This window comes from Coregonus lavaretus (genome assembly GCF_964263955.1).
Source record: "Coregonus lavaretus genome assembly, chromosome: 6".
NCBI lineage: Eukaryota > Metazoa > Chordata > Actinopteri > Salmoniformes > Salmonidae > Coregonus > Coregonus lavaretus.
This window is the reverse complement of record NC_139993.1, coordinates 32,118,385-32,139,084: the sequence shown is the minus strand read 5'-3', so window position 1 is coordinate 32,139,084 and position 20,700 is coordinate 32,118,385. Positions and strand designations below refer to the sequence as shown.

Below are 20,700 nucleotides of genomic sequence, written 5' to 3'. Positions count from 1 at the left end.
TATTGTCCTAACGTTGTGTCTCTATGCAGTGATTTTCCAGTAGGGATGCCGTCTGCCTGGGCCGAACAGATCCCCATCTCTGCTCCCACCGTAGTCCTGCCACTGTTGCCACTCACTGGGAGGGGTCCCCCCCCCACCCCGCCCTTACTGTTCTCTGTGTCTGGATGTACACAAACAGACAAGTGTCCACATCACTTACCGCACGCACACAGTCGTACTGGCCTCTCTAGAGTTTACCGTATCCCACGAGGACCTACGTCAAGACCCAGTATGTTTCCAATCTCGACCTGTTTGTGTGTGTTCCCAGGCAGCAATGACGTGTTTGTCCAAGTCAGGGTGGCAGCATAACACAACAGGCTGAATTTGAATCAGTTAGTAAAACAAGTCAGTTAAAGTTGTGGGAAGAAAAAAATAAAATGTTTTTACAGCACAGTGAATTTAGTTTGTTAGACAGAAAGGCCCAAGGTTTTTTGTCCCACAACCAAAACAAGCAGTAATAAATCAGCTTAATCCCAAAAGCAATTTTTCTTGTTGAATATCAACTATTTTGAATATTTAACTGCAGTCCTTAAATGCTCAGTAACGACAGTAGGCAGCAAGCGTTAATGATGTGATTGTGGAATGTTTTCCAGTATTACAGATACACTGGGAATATTAGCATCATACTCATACAGTACGTTTTCTGCTGTTGTACACCTTGTATGTTCATGCAAAAATATAAATAGTCTGTGTGCGTGCATTCAAAGGGGTTTGTGAATGATTACTGATTTGTGTGTGTGTGTGTGTAACCACTCCTCCTCGGGCGCTCTCCGTGCTGAGTGAGAGGGCTGAGAAGGCTCTCTGCTCCTCATATTGTTTGTTGCTAACGGAAAGAGCGTTATGCAGGAGCGCACAGCCCTCCTCGTCGTCATTCACAACACGTCCCTCCAATGAAAAGTTCATTATTGGAAAATATGTTCTTCCTGTCTCATCCTTTAATGTTTTAAAGCTCAGCGGCCCCTCTTACATAACACCTGTATGTACAGCCAGACAGAGACAAAGAGAAATCGGACCACTGTGTACCAGAGAGAGACAATAACTATAAGCCAGTGCACCTGTCTGATTTACTTGCTGGTTGCAGCAGATCTGGTTTACTTCCACACCTCCATAGTCCACTTAGGCTGTGTTTTACACAGACAGCCCAATTCTGATATTTGTTCCACTAATTGGTCTTTTGACCAATCACATGGGATCTCTTCACATCAGATTTTTTTCAGAGCTGATCTGATTGGTCAAAAGACCAATTAGTGAAAAAAAAAGATCAGAATTGGGTTGCTGTGTAAAAACAACCTTAGTCTGACAGGGGAGATCTGGAGTAAGAAGACATCCTGGTAAAAGCCTATTAGAAAGTAATACTGATTGAGCTCAATTATGGGCCATTTATCTCATGTCATTTCCTGAAAATGTTCTTGACACAGAATGACTACACAGCATCCACTTACCTACCAAGGTCATCATGTGAGTGCTATAATCATTAGCTTCTAATTGGTCTTAAAATACTGTTTTCCTCACTGCACAGTCAAAGAGCCATCTGTCGGAGGAGTAAGACCTACCTACTTGTAATTCTAGTTGTGTTTCAGAGAATACACATAACCCTATGTGATTTAAGGGCATAGACTCATACTATGTTTGTGGTCGATGGATTATTTTTGTACCAAGGTGTCATTTCCTTATGAGGGGGTTGGTACATCATTTAATGTGAATGCGTATGAGGTGTAGGCTGATGTTTCCACCGGCCAAGTAGTTCCTTATTATATGCCCCTTTGGCCTTTTTCTGGATAAATCAAAATATAACTTTTTTTTTGGAAGGGGGTTCTGTTTTTGTGCTTCACGTTGTCAAATGATAATCGGTTGGGGAATATAGTGTGAATGTTTTATTAAAGGTGTAGAAGTTTTCACCTGCCGAGTGCCAACTCTTTTTACTTTCTTGTTATATCCCCATTTCATTCTCCTCATTGAAACACTCTGCTATACATTTTACATTTTAGTCATTTAGCAGACGCTCTTATCCAGAGTGACTTACAGTTAGTGAATGCATACATTTTCATACTATACCTGCACAATCTGCCGAACAGCACTGCAATGCAGAGAACAAGTGTTAGTTTTTTATCTCTGTAAGAATAGTATTCCCCATCTCCGACTCAACATGTTTAATCTGCTCTGTGAGTTCCGGTTGTTCCCTGCTCTGAACAATGTGGAGGGCAGATTTGAATGAGGAGTGGTACAGATCGTCCCTGACGTTTTCTTATGCTCCTGTTCGAGAGGCTTCACGCCACAGCCTGGCGGCTTCCTGTGAGCTCACAAAGAAACAGCAGATGAGAGCGCCGACAGCAGACTGTTCTGAATGGTGACCTACTTTATTTACCAAGTAGAGGACTATGGTCTCAAAGGCAAAGAATGACAATTCATCCATTAAGTCCAAGACCCAGACCCTTTGGCCTCATGCGATTTGGTTACATATTCGTTGCCTATACTCCCTCATCTACATGCATCGAGTTCATTTTGATCAAATGTTGAATCTTGATTTATCTGTTGCTTTTAGACTTTGGGCTGAAAACAGCAGATAACTATTTGACATGGAGAAGTGAGAGGTGAAATGTTCTGGTATACTTGTAATTGTAAACACATGTCTTAGCACATCAACCATGCTGTCCCCTTTTGAACAGTTCCTTCTGGGCTCTTATGTAAAGCTTTTATTGGAAATAGTTTCATGCACATTTCGCTCAATTGATGTAGATGGATGGGCCTGAGCAGAGTTTGTGTTCAATTCCTATAAAGGAACATGTTAACTCTACTTTTGGCTATGTCACTGTGACTTTAATGACCTTGGACATGAGGACTTTAAAATGAGCAATTTTCACCTTGCAATTTCCCTGTTTTATCATCAGAGGATTGTAGTTACTTAAGTGGACAGAAGTGTGTGTGCTGCATGCTTGCGGGTGTGTGTTTATGCATGTTACCCTGTGGACATTTGAGTCTGCCACCAAGATTCTATCCAACCCTAACCCCACACTGTACACTCCCCTACGTATGTATTTGGACGCTGATGCTACTTTTTTGTTCAAATTTGACTCGATACTCCAGCATTTTGGATTTGAGATCAAATGTTTCCTTTTATTGTCACCTTTTATTCGATTTTGTATACATACCTGATTTACCGTTTAGTAATGAAAGCACTATAGATCTAGTCCCTCCATTTGAAGATGTCAAGTATTTGGACAAATTTCACTTATAGTGTACAAAAGTAGTCAAAAGTTTAGTATTCGGTCTCATTTTCCTAGCACGCAATGACTACATCAAGCTTGTGACTCTACAAACTTGTTTTGGTTGTGTTTTGGGTTATGTTTTACCCAATAGGAAGTGAATGATGACTGGAGTAATTTTATTTCTAAGTAGATAAGATATTTCTGAACACTTAGAAAATCAAACCTGATAATGCCATGATTAAGAAAAATCATGAATGAATCATGAATAATGATGAGTGAGGCTACAGCAAAGCATGTTACCTCTCAACATTACCAAGAATGGAGGAGATTAGCATTTTTGGGGGGTATGATCTTTGTCCCTCAAACTTTCTCACTCATCATCATTCACGATTCATTTATTATTATCCGTAATCATGGTAGCATCCACATTCTTGTCGAAGTGTTCAAACATTTTCTATTCTTACTTACAATAAAAGTGGCTCCAAAATGACACAATACATTATTCACCATTCACTTCCTATTGGACAAAACATTATCTGAAACACAACCAAAACAAGCTGTAAATGCATCCAACAAGTTTGTAGAGTCACAAGCTTGATGTAGTCATTGTTTGCAAGGAATGAGACCAAATACTAAACTTTTGACTACTTTAATACACTAAGTGAAATTTATCCAAATACTTATAACATCTTCAAATGGGGGGACTAGATGTATAAAGAGCTTTCATTTCTAAACGGTAAAACAAATGTATGAAAATACCATCAAATAAAAGGGGACATTCTGTGCTGTCGCCTCATATAAAACATTTGATCTCAAATCCAAAATGCTGGAGTATAGAGCCAAATGTATAATGTTAACATCACTGTCCAAATACATACGTAGGGGAGTGTCCTTCCCCCATCGTAGCTCACTCTTCACCTTGGCCCTAGCTCAGCAGTCGGTATAGGCCAGGGTTTTCCTCCACTGCAGTCTTAGTGCCGTTTGTCCTCCGTCTGTATGATGGCTTCCTATTCAACGTAAGGCCTGGTCTCAAAACAGTCATGTGAAAGGCTGTGTCAATGTTGCCCTAGCCGATTGCAGAGGGCCCAAATATGTGGCTGAGTGCACGTAGCACTCTGCCTGACTAGACTTAGGAGAGAAGGATGGTTTCCAAGATCTGGATTGAGGCACAACAAGTGCCCTCTCATAAATTAGATGTGAAAAACTATCAGGCCAGAAGAATTTCACCAAAACACCTACGCTTTCCCTTGTTTTGTTGACACACAATGCCCAAAGATAAATGACTCAAATCAAATCAACTGTTATTTGCCACATGCGGCGAATACAACAGGTGTAGACATTACAGTGAAATGCTTACTTACAAGCCCTTAACCAACAATGCAGTTTTTAAGAAAATAAAAAAAAGTGTTAAGTGAAAAATAAAGAAGTAAAAAATAAAACATAGTAAATAATTAAAGAGCAGCAGTAAAATAAGATAACAGTAGGGAGGCTATATACAGGGGGTACCGGTACAGAGTCAATGTGCGGGGGCACCGGTTAGTCAAGGTAATTGAGGTAATATGTACATGTGGGTAGAGTTAAAGTGACTATGCATAGATAATAAACAGAGTAGAAGCAGCGTAAAAGAGGGGGGTGGGGGGGGGGCAATGCAAATAGTCCGGGTAGCCATGATTAGCTGTTCAGGAGTCTTATGACTTGGGGAAAGAAGCTGTTAAGAAGCCTTTTGGACCTAGACTTGGTGCTCCCGTACCGTTTGCGGTAGATGAGAGAACAGTCTATGACTAGGGTGGCTGGAGTCTTTTGATAATTTTTAGAGCCTTCCTCTGACACCGCCTGGTATAGAGGTCCTGGATGGCAGGTAGCTTGGCCCCAGTGATGTACTGGGCCGTACGCACTACCCTCTGTAGTGCCTTGCGGTCGGAGGCCGAGCAGTTGCCATACCAGGCGGTGATGCAACCAGTCAAGATGCTCTCGGTGGTGCAGCTGTAGAACTTTTTGAGGATCTGAGGACCCATGCCAAATCTTTTCAGTCTCCTGAGGGGGAATAGGCTTTGTCGTGCCCTCTTCACAACTGTCTTGGTGTGTTTGGGCCATGATGGTTTGTTGGTGATGTGGACACCAAGGAACTTGAAGCTCTCAACCTGTTCCACTACAGCTCCATCGATGAGAATGGGGGCGTGCTCAGTCCTCTTTTTTTTCCTGTAGTCCACAATCATCTCCTTTGTCTTGATCACGTTGAGGGAGAGGTTGTTATCCTGGCACCACACGGCCAGATCTCTGACCTCCTCCCTATAGGCTGTCTCATTGTTGTCGGTGATCAGGCCTACCACTGTTGTGTCGTTGGCAAACTTAATAATAATATAATAATAATATGCCATTTAGCAGACGCTTTTATCCAAAGCGACTTACAGTCATGCGTGCATACATTTTTGTGTAGTCAATGAATAGAATTCTCACGTAGGTGTTCCTCTTGTCCAGGTGGGAAAGGGCAGTGTGGAGTGCAATAGAGATTGCATCATCTGTAGATCTGTTGGGGCGGTATGCAAATTGGAGTGGGTCTAGGGTTTCTGGGATAATGGTGTTGATGTGAGCCATGACCAGCCTTTCAAAGCACTTCATGGCTACAGACGTGAGTGCTACGGGTCAGTAGTCATTTAGACAGGTTATCTTAGTGTTCTTGGGCACAGGGACTATGGTGGTCTGCTTGAAACATGTTGGTATTACAGACTCAGTCAGGGACATGTTGAAAATATCAGTGAAGACACTTGCCAGTTGGTCAGCGCATGCTCGGAGTACACATCCTGGTAATCTGTCTGGCCCTGCGGCCTTGTGAATGTTGACCTTCTTAAAAGTTACTCACGTCGGCTACGGAGAGCGTGATCACATAGTCATCAGGAACAGCTGATGCTCTCATGCATGCTTCAGTGTTGCTTGCCTCGAAGCGAGCATAGAAGTGATTTAACTCGTCTGGTAGGCTTGTGTCACTGTGCAGCTCGCGGTTGTGCTTCCCTTTGAAGTCTGTAATAGTTTTCAAGCCCTGCCACATTCGACGAGCGTCAGAGTCTTAGTCCTGTATTGACTCTTTGCCTGTTTAATGGTTAGTAGGAGGGCATAGCGGGATTTCTTATAAGCGTCCGGGTTAGAGTCCCGCTCCTTGAAAGCGGCAGCTCTACCCTTTAGCTCAGTGCGGATGTTGCCTGTAATCCATGGCTTCTGGTTGGGGTATGTACGTACGGTCACTGTGGGGACGACGTCATCGATGCACTTATTGATGAAGCCAGTGACTGATGTGGTGTACTTCTCAATGCTATCGGAAGAATCCCGGAACATATTCCAGTCTGTGCAAGCAAAACAGTCCTGTAGCTTAGCATCTGCGTCATCTGACCACTTCCTTATTAACCGAGTCACTGGTGCTTCCTACTTTAGTTTTTGCTTATAAGCAGGAATCAGGAGGATAGAGTTATGGTCAGATTTGCCAAATGGAGGGCGAGGGAGAGCTTTGTACGCCTCTCTGTGTGTGGAGTAAAGGTGGTCTAGAGTTTTTTTTCCTCTGGTTGCACATTTAACATGCTGGTAGAAATTAGGTAGAACGGATTTAAGTTTCCCTGCATTAAAAGTCCCCGGCCACTAGGAGCGCTGCCTCTGGATGAGCGTTTTCCTGTTTACTTATGGCCTTATGCAGCTCATTGAGTGCAATCTTAGTGCCAACATCGGTTTGTGGTGGTAAATAGACAGCTACGAAAAATATAGATGAAAACACTCTTGGTAAATAGTGTGGTCTACAGCTTATCATGAGATACTCTACCTCAGGTGAGCAAAACCTAGAGACTTCCTTAGTATTATATTTTAAGCACCAGCTGTTGTTTGCAAATATACACAGACCGCCACCCCTTCTCTTACCGGAGTCAGCCGTTCTATCCTGCCGATGTAGCGTATATCCCGCCAGCTGTATGTTACCCATGTCGTCATTCAGCCACGACTCGGTGAAACATAAGATATTATAGTTTTGAATGTCCCGTTGGTAGGATAACCTTAATCTTAGGTCGTCCAATTTATTTTCAAATGATTGAACATTGGCTAATAGGATTGATGGAAGAGGGAGTTTACTTGCTCGCCGTCGGATCCTTACAAGGCACCCCGACCTACGTCCACGATATCTCCGTCTCTTTCTCATGCGAATGACAGGGATTTGGGCCTTGTCGGGTGTCTGTAGGATATATTTCGCATCCGACTCGTTGAAGAAAAAATCTTCGTCCAATACGAGGTGAGTAATCGCTGTCCTGATATCCAGAAGCTCTTTTTGGCAGAAACATTATGTACAGAATAAATTACAAATAATGCGAAAAAACACACATAATAGTACAATTGGTTAGAGGGCTGTAAAACGGCAGCCATCTTCTCCGGCGCCATTCTTGAATTTCAACTCCAAGAAGCATTTTACAAAGGGACAAACGCTGCGTTGGGACGTTGACATTTGACATCAGTAGAAAACTCTAAGCTGAAAGATTGTTTTGTTCATTTGGCTGTTAATTGTAATGGTCTACATTTCGTATTCCGCTTTTAGGTCCTCATTATTTCATAGTGAAGGCCGCTTTATGCAGCAAACATTGTCAAGGTCATTATGTATTTTAACTATCGCCAGGCAAAGGTGGTGGCCCTGCAACTTCATCATTCTCTTTCTCTCAAGCATCAAAACTTTGATCCTTTGATTTTAAAGGTTTCTGTCATTGTATTACTGTGATTCAAATTTTTATTTCATCATAGAGCTCACAAGTTAACCTGTTGCGCTTTGAAGACAACCCATGGAATGGAGATGCAGTACTGAAACTGTCAGTTCACCATTTCAGGTAGTGGAGACAAAACAAATGGTTAGACTTTCAGTTCTCCCTGTTTCTTTTTAAGTTTTCTCGTTCTTGTGGCTTTTCAAGCTAAAGTCCCAAGTGGAGGTTACACAGATAAAAGCAGGAGGCGTAAACATTGCAGGTGCCTCCAGAGCTTCAAAGAGCAGGAGTTAATTCCAGGAGGCCTTTGAGATGTGCTTGCTATCTCCTGGTTGTTTACCTGGACAGCTTTCAGCTCCAAAGGCCTTCAAGTAGAGGAGGGAGTTTCTCTGAATTGGAGGCACGTGGATAAAAGCTGTGTTTTCAAGTCTTCATTGACACTGCCTGAGCCTCTCCACAGCAGTCAAGGAGAGTCTGGGAGGCCATCACTCTATTGTTTCCTGACCGTAGAGACTGACTTAACTGCACTATCCTTGAGAATAGGCTCCTATGAACTTCAGTCCACAAAGAGATGGAGAGACAAAGGGGGGGGATGGAGAGCAAGAGAGGGAAGGATGAGTTTTTCACCTTGCCTGTGTTTTGACAGCGCTTTTGCAAACCATCCTCTGAATGGTTGTAGAGCATTCTGTGGATTTCCTGCATGAGCTGCTGCTTATGCGAGAAAGGCCTGCTCGGCAGGTATGCGTTATTCACTCTCGCACGCTGCAAAGGGCTAAGCCTGCAGTGTGTGGAGGGCTAAATGACTCTCATTCCACCCTGAGCTCGGTCCATACCGCATCTGCCCTTGGTCACCATTGGAGAGTGCTGTGGTGTTGATGTGGTGGAGAGTCAGAGTCTGGCCCTGAGGGTAACCACAGCTGAGCAAACACACTGTTAGACTACTAGGCTGCTGGCCTCACATTCCTCTGTTTGAGTTGGAGAGCAGAGCACAGCATGTTGGAGGCAGGCTACTCCTTTCCTAGAAATTACCCTTCAGATCAGAGCTGCCTGGGGTTAGCCAGAAGGCTAAAAACAAAGAGCTCCTGAACTAGGACTATGCACATGACCTGGCAGTTAAAGGGATAATCCACTCCAGAAAGGAAACTCCTGTCAATTTGGTTATAGCCTATGTTCTATGAGTGGGTAAAATAATGATTTTCACCATGTTTTAAGTGGTCCGTCTGTGAAATCAGGAAATCCTGTTGTGCCGCGTCAAGGTTCTCGTCACTGGAGATATGGAATAACAAACTATCACATTTCTTAATGCTTTTAAAACAATTACCTGCACTCCAGATTGCAAAATCAGCCAATAGATGGTTTGGGCATAGGCATACATATCTAGAACACATCCATCTGTCCATATCGCCATGACAAAGTATTTATTTAGTTAAAATGTCCTCAAAGTACACAGTGCACCTTCAGATCAATATCCTTTCTTCCTTAAAGGCCCAATGCAGCCATTTTTGTGTCTCAATATCAGCAGGGTCCCAAGCTTGGTAATGAGCTTGGAGGGGACTATGATGTATTCCTGTTATCTAGGTGGGTGAGGGCAGTGTGGAGTGCAATTAAGATTGCGTCGTCTATAGATCTGTTGGCGCGGAATGCAAATTAGAGTGGGTCTAGGGTGTCTGGGATGATGGAGTTAATGTGTGCCATAACCAGCCTTTCAAAGCACTTCATGATTACAGATGTGAGTGCTACAGGGCGGTAGTCATTGTGGCAGGTAGCCTTAGAGTTCTTGGTGGTCAGCTTGAGACGTGGGGATTACAGACTGGGACAAGGCGAGGTTGAAAATGACCGTGAATATGCCTTTCAGCTGTTCTGTGCATGCTCTGAGAAACCTAACTCACGCCGGCCGCGGAGAGCGAGATCACCCAGTCCCCTGGGTCGCGGGGGCCCTCGTGCACGGTTCGGTGTTGTTTTTGTTGAAGTATGAACAAAATGCATTGAGTTCGTCTGGTAGAGAGGCATCGTTGGGCAGATCCTGGCTGGGTCTTCCTTTTGTAATCTGTCGGAGCCTGTGTAATTCCACCCTGTTCCTATATTGTCCTTTTGCTCTCCTGCCTCTCTTTCAACAGAGTTTTCTCTTAGGTCAGAATTACACAGAGCCCAAGGTAGATGAGTCGAAGTTGAAGCCGAAATTGAGGTTCGTAACTGCCGATCTGATGTTCAAAAAGTGTTGAAGAAATTTCAGCGGATACATTTAGTGCCAAAAAACTAAAGATGAACACCAAAATAATCACAAAATAGCACAGCTCGCAAGACTGCAGCCATACAGTACGGCGCCATCAGTAGAAGGTCCTGTAGATTGTATTTTCAACTAGAAATTATCAGGAAATAACTTTCTTTTTTACTTTTACAGTGTTAGTTTCATCAGCTGTTGTACAATATGATACAAAACACAGGAACAACAGAATGTTGACTGCACTGGGCCTTTAAGGTGAAAAAAAAAGTAACCACATGTAACATATGGATTTGCATTAGTATACGCATCAAAAGTAGGCTTGGGCGGTATACCGTATACCGGGGTATTTGGAAATAGCCACGGGAAGTTTTTAAATAAATTGTTATATTTGTAGCTTATTTTTTAAGTAAATGCCTGCAGTCAACTTGTGCAATACTGAATGAGATAAACGAGATCACGTTCTTCATTTCACTGGTCACATTATTTTACATTGAAGCTTACCGTAGTTCTCCAGAACAGCTGAGCCAGTCACGTCTTTGTTTGTAAGTAGCACATCGGGAGAAGGCGGGAGCAGGTGAGTCCAGCTGGGGGGCATTGTCATGCTGAAACAGAAAAGGGCCTTCCCCAAACTGTTGCCACAAAGTTGGAAGCACAGAATCGTCTAGAATGTCATTGTATGCTGTAGCGTTAATATTTCCCTTCACTGGAACTAAGGGGCCTAGCCCGAACCATGAAAAACAGCCCCAGACCATTATTTCTCCTCCACCAAACTTTATAGTCTGCACTAAGCATTGGGGCAGGTAACGTTCTCCTGGCATCCGCCAAACCCAGATTCGGCTGTCGGATGGCCAGATGGGGAAGCATGATTCATCACTCCAGAGAACGCCTTTCCACAGCTCCAGAGTCCAATGGCGGCGAGCTTTACACCACTCCAGCCGACGCTTGGCATTGTGCATGGTGATCTTAGGCTTGTGTGTGGCTGCTCGGCCATGGAAACCCATTTCATAAAGCTCCCGACAAACAGTTCTTGTACTGACGTTGCTTCCGGAGGCAGTTTGGATTTTTACGCGCTACGTGCTTCAGCACACAGCGGTCCCGTTCTGTGAGCGTGTGTGGCCTACCACTTCGCGGCTGAGAAGTTGTTGCTCCTAGATGTTTCCCCTTCAAAATAACATAACTTACAGTTGACCAGGGCAGCTCTAGCAGGGAAGAAATTTGACAAACTGACTTGTTGGAAAGGTGGCATCCTATGACTGTGCCACATTGAAAGTCACTGAGCTCTTCAGTAAGGCCATTTTACTGCCAATGTTTGTCTATGGAGATTGCATGGCTTTGTGTTCAGTTTTATACTCCTGTTAGCAACGGATTTGTATAAAATAGCCGAATCCACTAATTTCAAGGGGTGTCCACATTTTTGTATGTGCATTCGGAAAGTATTCAGACCCCTTGACTTTTTCCACATTTTGTTATGTTAGAACCTTATTCTAAAATGGATTAAATAAATACAAATCCTCATAAATCTACACACAATACCCCATAATGACAAAGCGAAAACAGGTTTTTAGAAAAGTTTGGAAATGTATTAAATATAAAAAACAGAAACCTTATTTACATAAGTATTCAGACACTTTGCTATGTGACTGGAAATTGAGCTCAGGTGCATCCTGTTTCCATTTATCATCCTTGAGATGTTTCTACAACTTGATTGGAGTCCACCTGTGGTAAATTCAATTGATTGGACCTGATTTGGAAAGGCACACACCTGTCGATATAAGGTCCTACAGTTGACAGTGCATGTCAGAGCAAAAACCAAGCCATGAGGTCAAAGGAATTGTCTGTAGAACTCCGAGACAGGATTGTGTCGAGGCACAGATCTGGGGAAGGGTACCAAAAAATGTCTGCAGAATTGAAGGTCCCCAAGAACACAGTGGCCTCCATCATTCTTAAATGTAAGAAGTTTGGAACCACCAAGACTTTTCCTAGAGCTGGCTGCCCAGCCAATCTGAGCAATCAGGTGAGAAGGGCCTTGGTCAGGGAGGTGACCAAGAAACCAATGGTCACTCTGACAGAGGTGCAGAGTTCCTCTGTGGAGATGGGAGAACCTTCAAGAAGGACAACCATCTCTGCAGCACTCCAGAAATCAGGCCTTTATGGTAGAGTGGCCAGACGGAAGCCACTCCTCAGTAAAAGGCACATAACAGCCCGCTTGGAGTTTGCCAAAAGGCACCTACAGTGAGGGGAAAAAAGTATTTGATCCCTTGCTGATTTTATACGTTTGCCCACTGACAAAGAAATGATCAGTCTATAATTTTAATGGTAGGTTTATTTGAACAGTGAGAGACAGAATAAATAAATAAAAATCCAGAAAAATGCATGTCAAAAATGTTATAAATTGATTTGCATTTTAATGAGGGAAATAAGTATTTGACCCCCTCTCAATCAGAAAGATTTCTGGCTCCCAGGTGTCTTTTTATACAGGTAACGAGCTGAGATTAGGAGCACACTCACATTGTATGATTTTTAAGTAATTAATTTGCATTTTATTGCATGACATAAGTATTTGATCACCTACCAACCAGTAAGAATTCCGGCTCTCACAGACCTGTTTCTTCTTTTTTAAGAAGCCCTCCTGTTCTCCACTCATTACCTGTATTAACTGCACCTGTTTGAACTTGTTATCTGTATAAAAGACACCTGTCCACAGAAGCAATCAATCAATCAGATTCCAAACTCTCCACCATGGCCAAGACCAAAGAGCTCTCCAAGGATGTCAGGGACAAGATTGTAGACCTACACAAGGTTGGAATGGGCTACAAGACCATCGCCAAGCAGCTTGGTGAGAAGGTGACAACAGTTGGTGCGATTATTCGCAAATGGAAGAAACACAAAATAACTGTCAATCTCCCTCGGCCTGGGGCTCCATGCAAGATCTCACCTCGTGGAGTTGCAATGATCATGAGAACGGTGAGGAATCAGCCCAGAACTACACGGGAGGATCTTGTCAATGATCTCAAGGCAGCTGGGACCATAGTCACCAAGAAAACAATTGGTAACACACTACGCCGTGAAGGACTGAAATCCTGCAGCGCCCGCAAGGACCCCCTGCTCAAGAATGTACATATACAGGGCCGTCTGAAGTTTGCCAATGAACATCTGAATGATTCAGAGGAGAACTGGATGAAAGTGTTGTGGTCAGATGAGACCAAAATCGAGCTCTTTGGCATCAACTCAACTCGCCGTGTTTGGAGGAGGCGGAATGCTTCCTAAGACCCCAAGAACACCATCCCCACTGTCAAACATGGAGGTGGAAACATTATGCTTTGGGGGTGTTTTTCTGCTAAGGGGACAGGACAACTTCACCGCATCAAAAGGACGATGGACGGGGCCATGTACCGTCAAATCTTGGGTGAGAACCTCCTTCCCTCAGCCAGGGCATTGAAAATGGGTCGTGGATAGGTATTCCAGCATGACAATGACCCAAAACACACGGCCAAGGCAACAAAGGAGTGGCTCAAGAAGAAGCACATTAAGGTCCTATTGTGTCCTAGCCAGTCTCCAAACCTTAATCCCATAGAACATCTGTGGAGGGAGCTGAAGGTTCGAGTTGCCAAACGTCAGCCTCGTAACCTTAATGACTTGGAGAAGATCTGCAAAGAGGAGTGGAACAAAATCCCTCCTGAGATGTGTGCAAACCTGGTGGCCAACCGCAAGAAACGTCTGACCTCTGTGATTGCCAACAAGGGTTTTGCCACCAAGTACTTAGTCATGTTTTGCAGAGGGGTCAAATACTTATTTCCTTCATTAAAATGCAAATCAATTCATAACAATTTTTACATGCATTTTTCTGGATTTTTTTGTTGTTATTCTGTCTCTCACTGTTCAAATAAACCTACCATTAAATTATAGACTGATCATGTCTTTGTCAGTGGGCAAACATACAAAATCAGCAGGGGATCAAATACTTTTTTTCCTCACTGTAAAGGACTCTCAGACCATGAGAAACAAGATTCTCTGGCCTGATGAAACCAAGATTATTTGGCCTGAATGCCAAGTGTCACGTTTGGAGGTAACCTGGCACCATCCCTACGGTGAAGCATGGTGGTGGCAGCATCATGCTGTGGGGATTTTTTTCAGCAGCAGGGACTGGGAGACTAGTCAGGATCGAGGGAATGATGAACGGAGCAAAATACAGAGAGATCCTTGATGAAAACGTTCTCCAGAGCGCTCTGGACCTCAGACTGGGGCGAAGGTCACATTCCAACAGGAGCGCGACCCTAAGCACAGAGCCAAGACAACGTAGGAGTGGTTTCGGGACAAGTCTCTGAAAGTCCTTTAGTGGCCCAGCCATAGCCCGGACTTGAACCCGATCAAACATCTCTGGAGAGACCTAAAAATAGCTGCGCAGCGATGCTCCCCAACCAACCTGACAGAGCTTGAGAGGATCTGCAGAGAAGAATGGGAGAAACTCCCCAAATACAGGTGTGCCAAGCTTGTAGCGTCATACCCAAGAAGACTTGAGGCTGTAATCGCTGCCAAAGGAGCTTCAACAAAGTACTGAGTAAAGGGTCTGTAAATGTTATATTTCTGTTTTTTTATTTTATTTTATACATTTGCAAAAATTTCTGAAAAACTGTTTTTGCTTAGTCATTATTGGGTATTGTGTGTAGATTGATGATATTTTTTTTTTAATAAGGCTGAAACGTAACAAAATGTGGAAAAAGTCAAGTGGTCTGAACACTTTCTGTACATAAGGCCATCTAACCAGTTATCAAATAATGTTCTATGCAGTTATCCTAGCCGGCAAGTTATCCAGCCAGCTAACATCAGCTATTTTAGCCAGATAGCTAGCCTAGCCAGCTAGCAAGCCTAGGCCCTAGCCAACCACCCCGGAGGCATAAACACCAAGCCAGAGCCTGTCAACTCGAGACTAGCCAGCACAGGCAGGAATCCACAGAACAAAACTTAAACAAAACCCTCGCCAGCAGATCAAAAGAAAAGAGAGAGCAGAGACTTCCAGCTGTATTTACAGATTGACAGCTGGGGGAGGCAGGATCGTGCTTCATTGGGCAGAGGGAAAGTCAGTGAGGGTAATCCAATAGCGATATATCGCGAGGGAAATCCAAAGTAGATGGATTCCAGAGGTAATAATCCAGAGCCGGCAGAGGGCACAGGGGACAAGGGGAACAGTCAACAAGACTTTACTCCCTCAAAACCATATATCTTTGCTGAGACGGAGGTCCATAAATTCTTATATTTGAATTGACTTAAAATGCAGGTGCAATTGTGCCAAACTTTTTGCTCTTAATTTGCCATCATCAGTGCCATCTCTCTGTCTCCCACACAAGGAAATTACATATTCTCTACACTACCTCTCAATTTACCTCTACATTACTTTATCTGCCTTGTTCTAAACATCCTGCTTTACTGAACAACCAATGGTTATTTCTCTAAACTTCCCTTTGTCTCTGTGTCCCCTTCAGACACACCTTCTGGCAGTACCGTAAAGAGAACCCTCAGTCCCGTGTGGGTGAGCCTCCTCCGGACGGCTTGCCGGGCTTCAACAGTGGCGTGATGCTGCTGGACCTGGGGGCCATGCGGACCTCGGCCCTCTACAACCAACTCCTGGAGCCCAGAAACGTGACCCTGCTGGCCGACCAGTACCACTTCAGGGGCCACCTGGGCGACCAGGACTTCTTCACCATGATCGGCATGGAACACCCAGGGCTGTTCCATGAGCTGGCCTGCGGCTGGAACCGCCAACTGTGCACCTGGTGGAGGGAGCACGGATATGGGGACGTGTTCCAGCTCTATTACCACTGTGACGGGCCGGTGTATATTTTCCATGGAAACTGTAATACGCCCATTCCCGATGACTGAGTTGGGACCTTGTTCTGGAGAGAAATAAGTTATTTGCTACACAACTTTATGGGTCACAACAAAACTCCAAAAAGGCCTTAGTTTGGCAACAAACATTTTGGAACCAGAACCACTTCGGTACTGTACCGCTGCTACTGTAAAAGCACTCCTGCCCCCTGCTGTAGCTAATAATGAATGTGGTGCATTAATACTTAAGTGTCAGTCTAAGTAACATAATAAAACAATCCCCATCAAAATCTGTCAGTTTAAGCTAGAGATATGTTTTTTGCATGTGCTGTGTCTCAATCCACCGCATCTGCCTATGTTGGCCTTCCGCATCTGCGGTGGAAGGTGGCCGAGCTACAGCGGTGTTTGTCAGACCATGAGACATCCCAAAACGTCTTCTCACGAAAACGTCTGTAGTGCCTAGAAACTAATATATTTTACTCTACGACCCCCACAAGTGTCACAGGACTCATCTGAAGGTAACCCATACAAATGAATGGAAGTATGGAGGCAGTTTTGTGGCAACAAAAATAATATATAGGACAGACACTTCAAAACCTTATTCCTCATGATTTATTTATTGACTGTCTTTTTGCCATTTATGAATGTTATTCAATGCGTTTCTATGGGCTATAGTAGTAAAGGCCAACTTTAATATTCTATCCCCCCAAAAAGTATCTATATATATTTTTTTATATCTAAAGGTCCTAAAATGCAATATCATATACAGTAGCTAAATGATCCATGGTATGACCATCTTAAAACAATTCCCCAATGGTTTAGACTTGTAGGGACCTTGCTGGTGAAAATGGCCCCTTTGCCGAATGCCATACTTTGGTTTCTCAGTTCACTTATTGGGAACATTCAATGTTCTTGACAGATTTTGGGAGAGAAAGGGGAGTGTGCAAAAGAGAAGATGGCAAACCTTCCCAACAAAAATTACTCTGCGAGTTTGCATTTAACATTTTAATATAAACTGTAATAATGTATGAGAGAATATGAGCGGTTTAGTGTGAGTACTGTTTTGAGCTTCTGTCTGTCTGTGTGTGTCTGTCTGTGTTTTGTCTTTCTCTCTTCTCCCTCTTATCAGCCTCTCAGGTGTGAGACTAGGTGAGGGTTAATAATCAGTGCCCATTCACTTCCTGTCCCGGTGACGTTCTGAGGGGGCTTTTGTTTGCCAATTCTGGACTCTTCTCTGGCAGGTTGAGTGGGCAGGACACATTGGCACCCACTAGACATCCCACTGAGTTCCTAATGGAGAGAAAAAAGGGGGAGGGTAGAGGTGAGGGATGAGGAGAGTGCTGATAGGCTACACCTACACATACTTGACCCACTCACACACACAAGACTTTTCAAGTGGGATGCAGCCACCATAGTGACTGTACACACTGACCCACTTTTGTGTTAGTCTCTTTGTTCCCGGGAGCTGATGTTAACACATTCTACTCATCATACATACACATTGAAAATGTGTGGTACAAAACATGTAAAGAAAAAAAAGAAGGGATTGAATACCCAAAGGAAAGGGCACCGATGTCTGCTCATTAGATCAATTTGGGTTCACCCTATTTCTTGACAAATTGGCAGATTTGTTCTTCAGACATTTTCCCTATTTCAGAAAAAAAGAGGAAGCTTTTTATGTATATTATAGTTGAATGTGTAATTCAACTAGACTATAGGGGGTAGTATTTCCTTCCACTCTACCCAATACCTACCTCCGGCATAGTGATAAAGATGTTCATTAGATGGCAGCTGATTTGATTCATATTTCCTAAGTATTTCCAAAATAAATCTAAAGGCAAGCTAATGATGTCACTCTTTTTTTGGATTTGGTCCATTGACTAGCTCCTATGTGTAAGTACCCTATGAGCCTATCGAGTAGATTAAGTATAGCTGAACCCAGCAATCAGCCTGCAGGTAAGAGGAATCCACTGCTTTGACACATCAACTATGTTGTGCAGCCAAGAATAAGGATAAGCCACTCCAGACTTGTCGATGCACTCCAGAATATATAGAAGAAAATGCAATAGGAGAGGTCATCTGCTGCTGTTGTTGTGTGATGACGGAGCCAAAGTCATGTATTTTCTTTTCATTTGTTGAGTGAGACAGAATCACTTTTTGTGTTTTTTTTTTTGTGCTTGTCAAGTTAATTGTCTATTTTGGGCTCTGTCAGTTATGACATTTAAATGTTTTTGTATTACTGCTTTTGTACTGTACTTTCTTTTATTTTGAAAGGTCTTATTTTGGTGCTGTGGATGTTCATGTGATGAGTTGTATTTTGTTGTATTATGGTAGTGTCAGTGCCACTTGTTTGTGTCGTATTGTACAATGTCATTTCAAAGGGCAACAAGGGTTCAAAAGACCCCAACTATACTTTCTTTCACGTCTTTAAATTATCTGGCTGCATTCCAAACCACTGCATGGACTGGACTCAAATGCTCCTGTATTGAATGTAGAAACCCCAAAATGTTATGTTTTCTACAAGGGCATATTCAGCAAACTAGTGTACTCAACACAATGAGCACATGCACTATGTATTGTATTTGTAAAAAATCTCAATAAGACCTTGTGTGTCTTTGCAATCTGTGGCATTTTCTATGGCATTTTCGTAACCTCTGTCTCCTCGAAGATATCACTTTAACATTGACTGAAAAGGAGTATCTGTCATTTGAATTCAGCATTATGCTCTATATTAAATGGGAAACCACTCACTGATGTCACTTCTCATACTTTTCTGTAACATTTACCCTTGGCATCGTGAAAGGATCCCTAATCAGTCATTCACGTACACTGGTTTTTATCATATTTGTTCAATAAATCAATAAAACATTTAGGATATTTGTGTTTCAGGCTAGCTTGTGGGACCTCTCATAATGGTAGATGAAAGTAACATGAATATAGTAGATCATCTGTTTCATGTGAAAGTCTGACAATGGCTGTGTGTGTCCCAATCGCCAAGGCAAGACCAAGAACAAAGTGTGTTTTCAAGAGCGATTTTGAAGTCAGCATCCAGTGTACAGTATCTTTCGCAGGGCAGCTAAAACTCCCAATTTGGCGGAATCTGATTAGATTCATTTGTATTTTTTACAGAAAAGTAGGTTGATTTTGTTACCAATATTTTTGGCAGTTTGTCCTATGAATGTACAAAACATTAGGAACGCCTTCCTAATATTGAGTTGCACCCCCTTTTGCCCTCAGAACAGCCTCAACTCGTCGGGGCGTGGACTCTACAAGGTGTCGAAAGTGTTCCACATGGATGCTGGCCCATGTTGACTCCAATGCCTCCCACAGTTGTGTCAAGTTGGCTGGATGTCCTTTGGGTGGGGACCATTCTTGATGCACACGGGAAACTGTTGAGCGTGAAAAACCCAGCAGTGTTGCAGTTCTTGACACAAACCAGTGCGCCTGGCACCTGCCATACCACTTTCAAAGGCACTTAAATATTTTGTCTTGCCCATTCACCCTCTGAATGGCACACACACAATCCATGTCTCAATTGTCTCAAGGCTTACAAATCCTTCTTTAACCTGTCTCCTCCCCTTCATCTACTCTGATTGAAGTGGATTTAATAAGAGACATCAATAAGGGATCATAGCTTTCACCTGGTCAGTCTGTCATGGAAAGAGCAGGTGTTCCTTGTGTTTTGTACACTCAGTGTATTTTCCCCACATTATTTTCAGTTTTGGGATTTATTCTTATCCCGCACAGTAGGTGGTGGCATGCACATTAAAGGTTTGTTTGCCGACCGCCAGAGTGAAGAGCAAGAAGTTAATGGCGGACGGAAGTCCCCGTTTCGGATAAAAAATTCCAGAAGCATGAGGAATAATTTCATGAAATGTGAGCGTTATGTTTGTGCTGACCTAATTATTTTAAAATGTTAAACAAATTGCTTTCATATGAATTTTAAATTCAATAATTTGGTCATAAAATGCTGTTTGCTTATATCAGCCCGCTAGCCTAGCTAGCTAGCTAATATTTGACACAATCTAACAGCTAGCTAGGATAGCTAGCTAACAAGCGATCTCGTCCGAATTTGCTTATCAGCTGTTTAGATGAACAACTAAACTAACTAATTGTGAATTCAAGAATATGTAAATTATGAACGCCCGGACAGTTTTTAAATCCTGAAATGGTGAACTTGCTAGCCAGCTAATGACAAATGTAGCAAATCATTTTTTAAATCTGTTTTTTAGGACTAAAGAGGGCAACTGATGGGTTCACTTCATTGCAAACAGTGACTCTTTTCCGACTAGTTTGGAGGTAAGACATTTGATCATTATCTAATTAAAAACAAAAGATATGCAGCTAGCTGTGTTGTGCCCAATCTAGGCTTGCTAGCTAGCCAAGTCATTTGTGCATTGATTCTAACATAGATTAATATGTACTATAATGGTAGGTGAAAATAAAAGTGAATTTATGATTGGAGTAGATTAGAAGATCTGTTTAATGTGAAATTCTGGCAATATATCCTGTCCATTTGAAAAACCTCCAGGTCGATGATGCAAGAGTTTTATAAATGGCATAGCCAGCAGTAAATCCTGTGATTGATTTATACTGAACAAAAATATAAACGCAACATATAAAGTGTTGGTCCCATGTTTCATGAGCTGAACTAAAAGATCCCAGAAATTATCCGTACGCACAAAAG

The 20,700-nt window shown here is 42.9% G+C and overlaps 1 protein-coding gene across 1 annotated transcript in view; it reads left to right on the top strand.

The window, feature by feature from the left end:
• The window catches only part of LOC311130689 (xyloside xylosyltransferase 1-like), an 80,858-nt gene extending 64,559 nt beyond the window's left edge, over positions 1–16,299 (top strand). The window contains exon 5 of the mRNA XM_084163474.1: positions 15,671–16,299. Within this exon, the coding sequence (XP_084019600.1) occupies positions 15,671–16,067 (397 nt within the window). The 3' untranslated portion in view covers positions 16,068–16,299. The remainder of the gene's footprint in view (positions 1–15,670) is intronic.
• Positions 16,300–20,700: the final 4,401 nt, after the last annotated feature.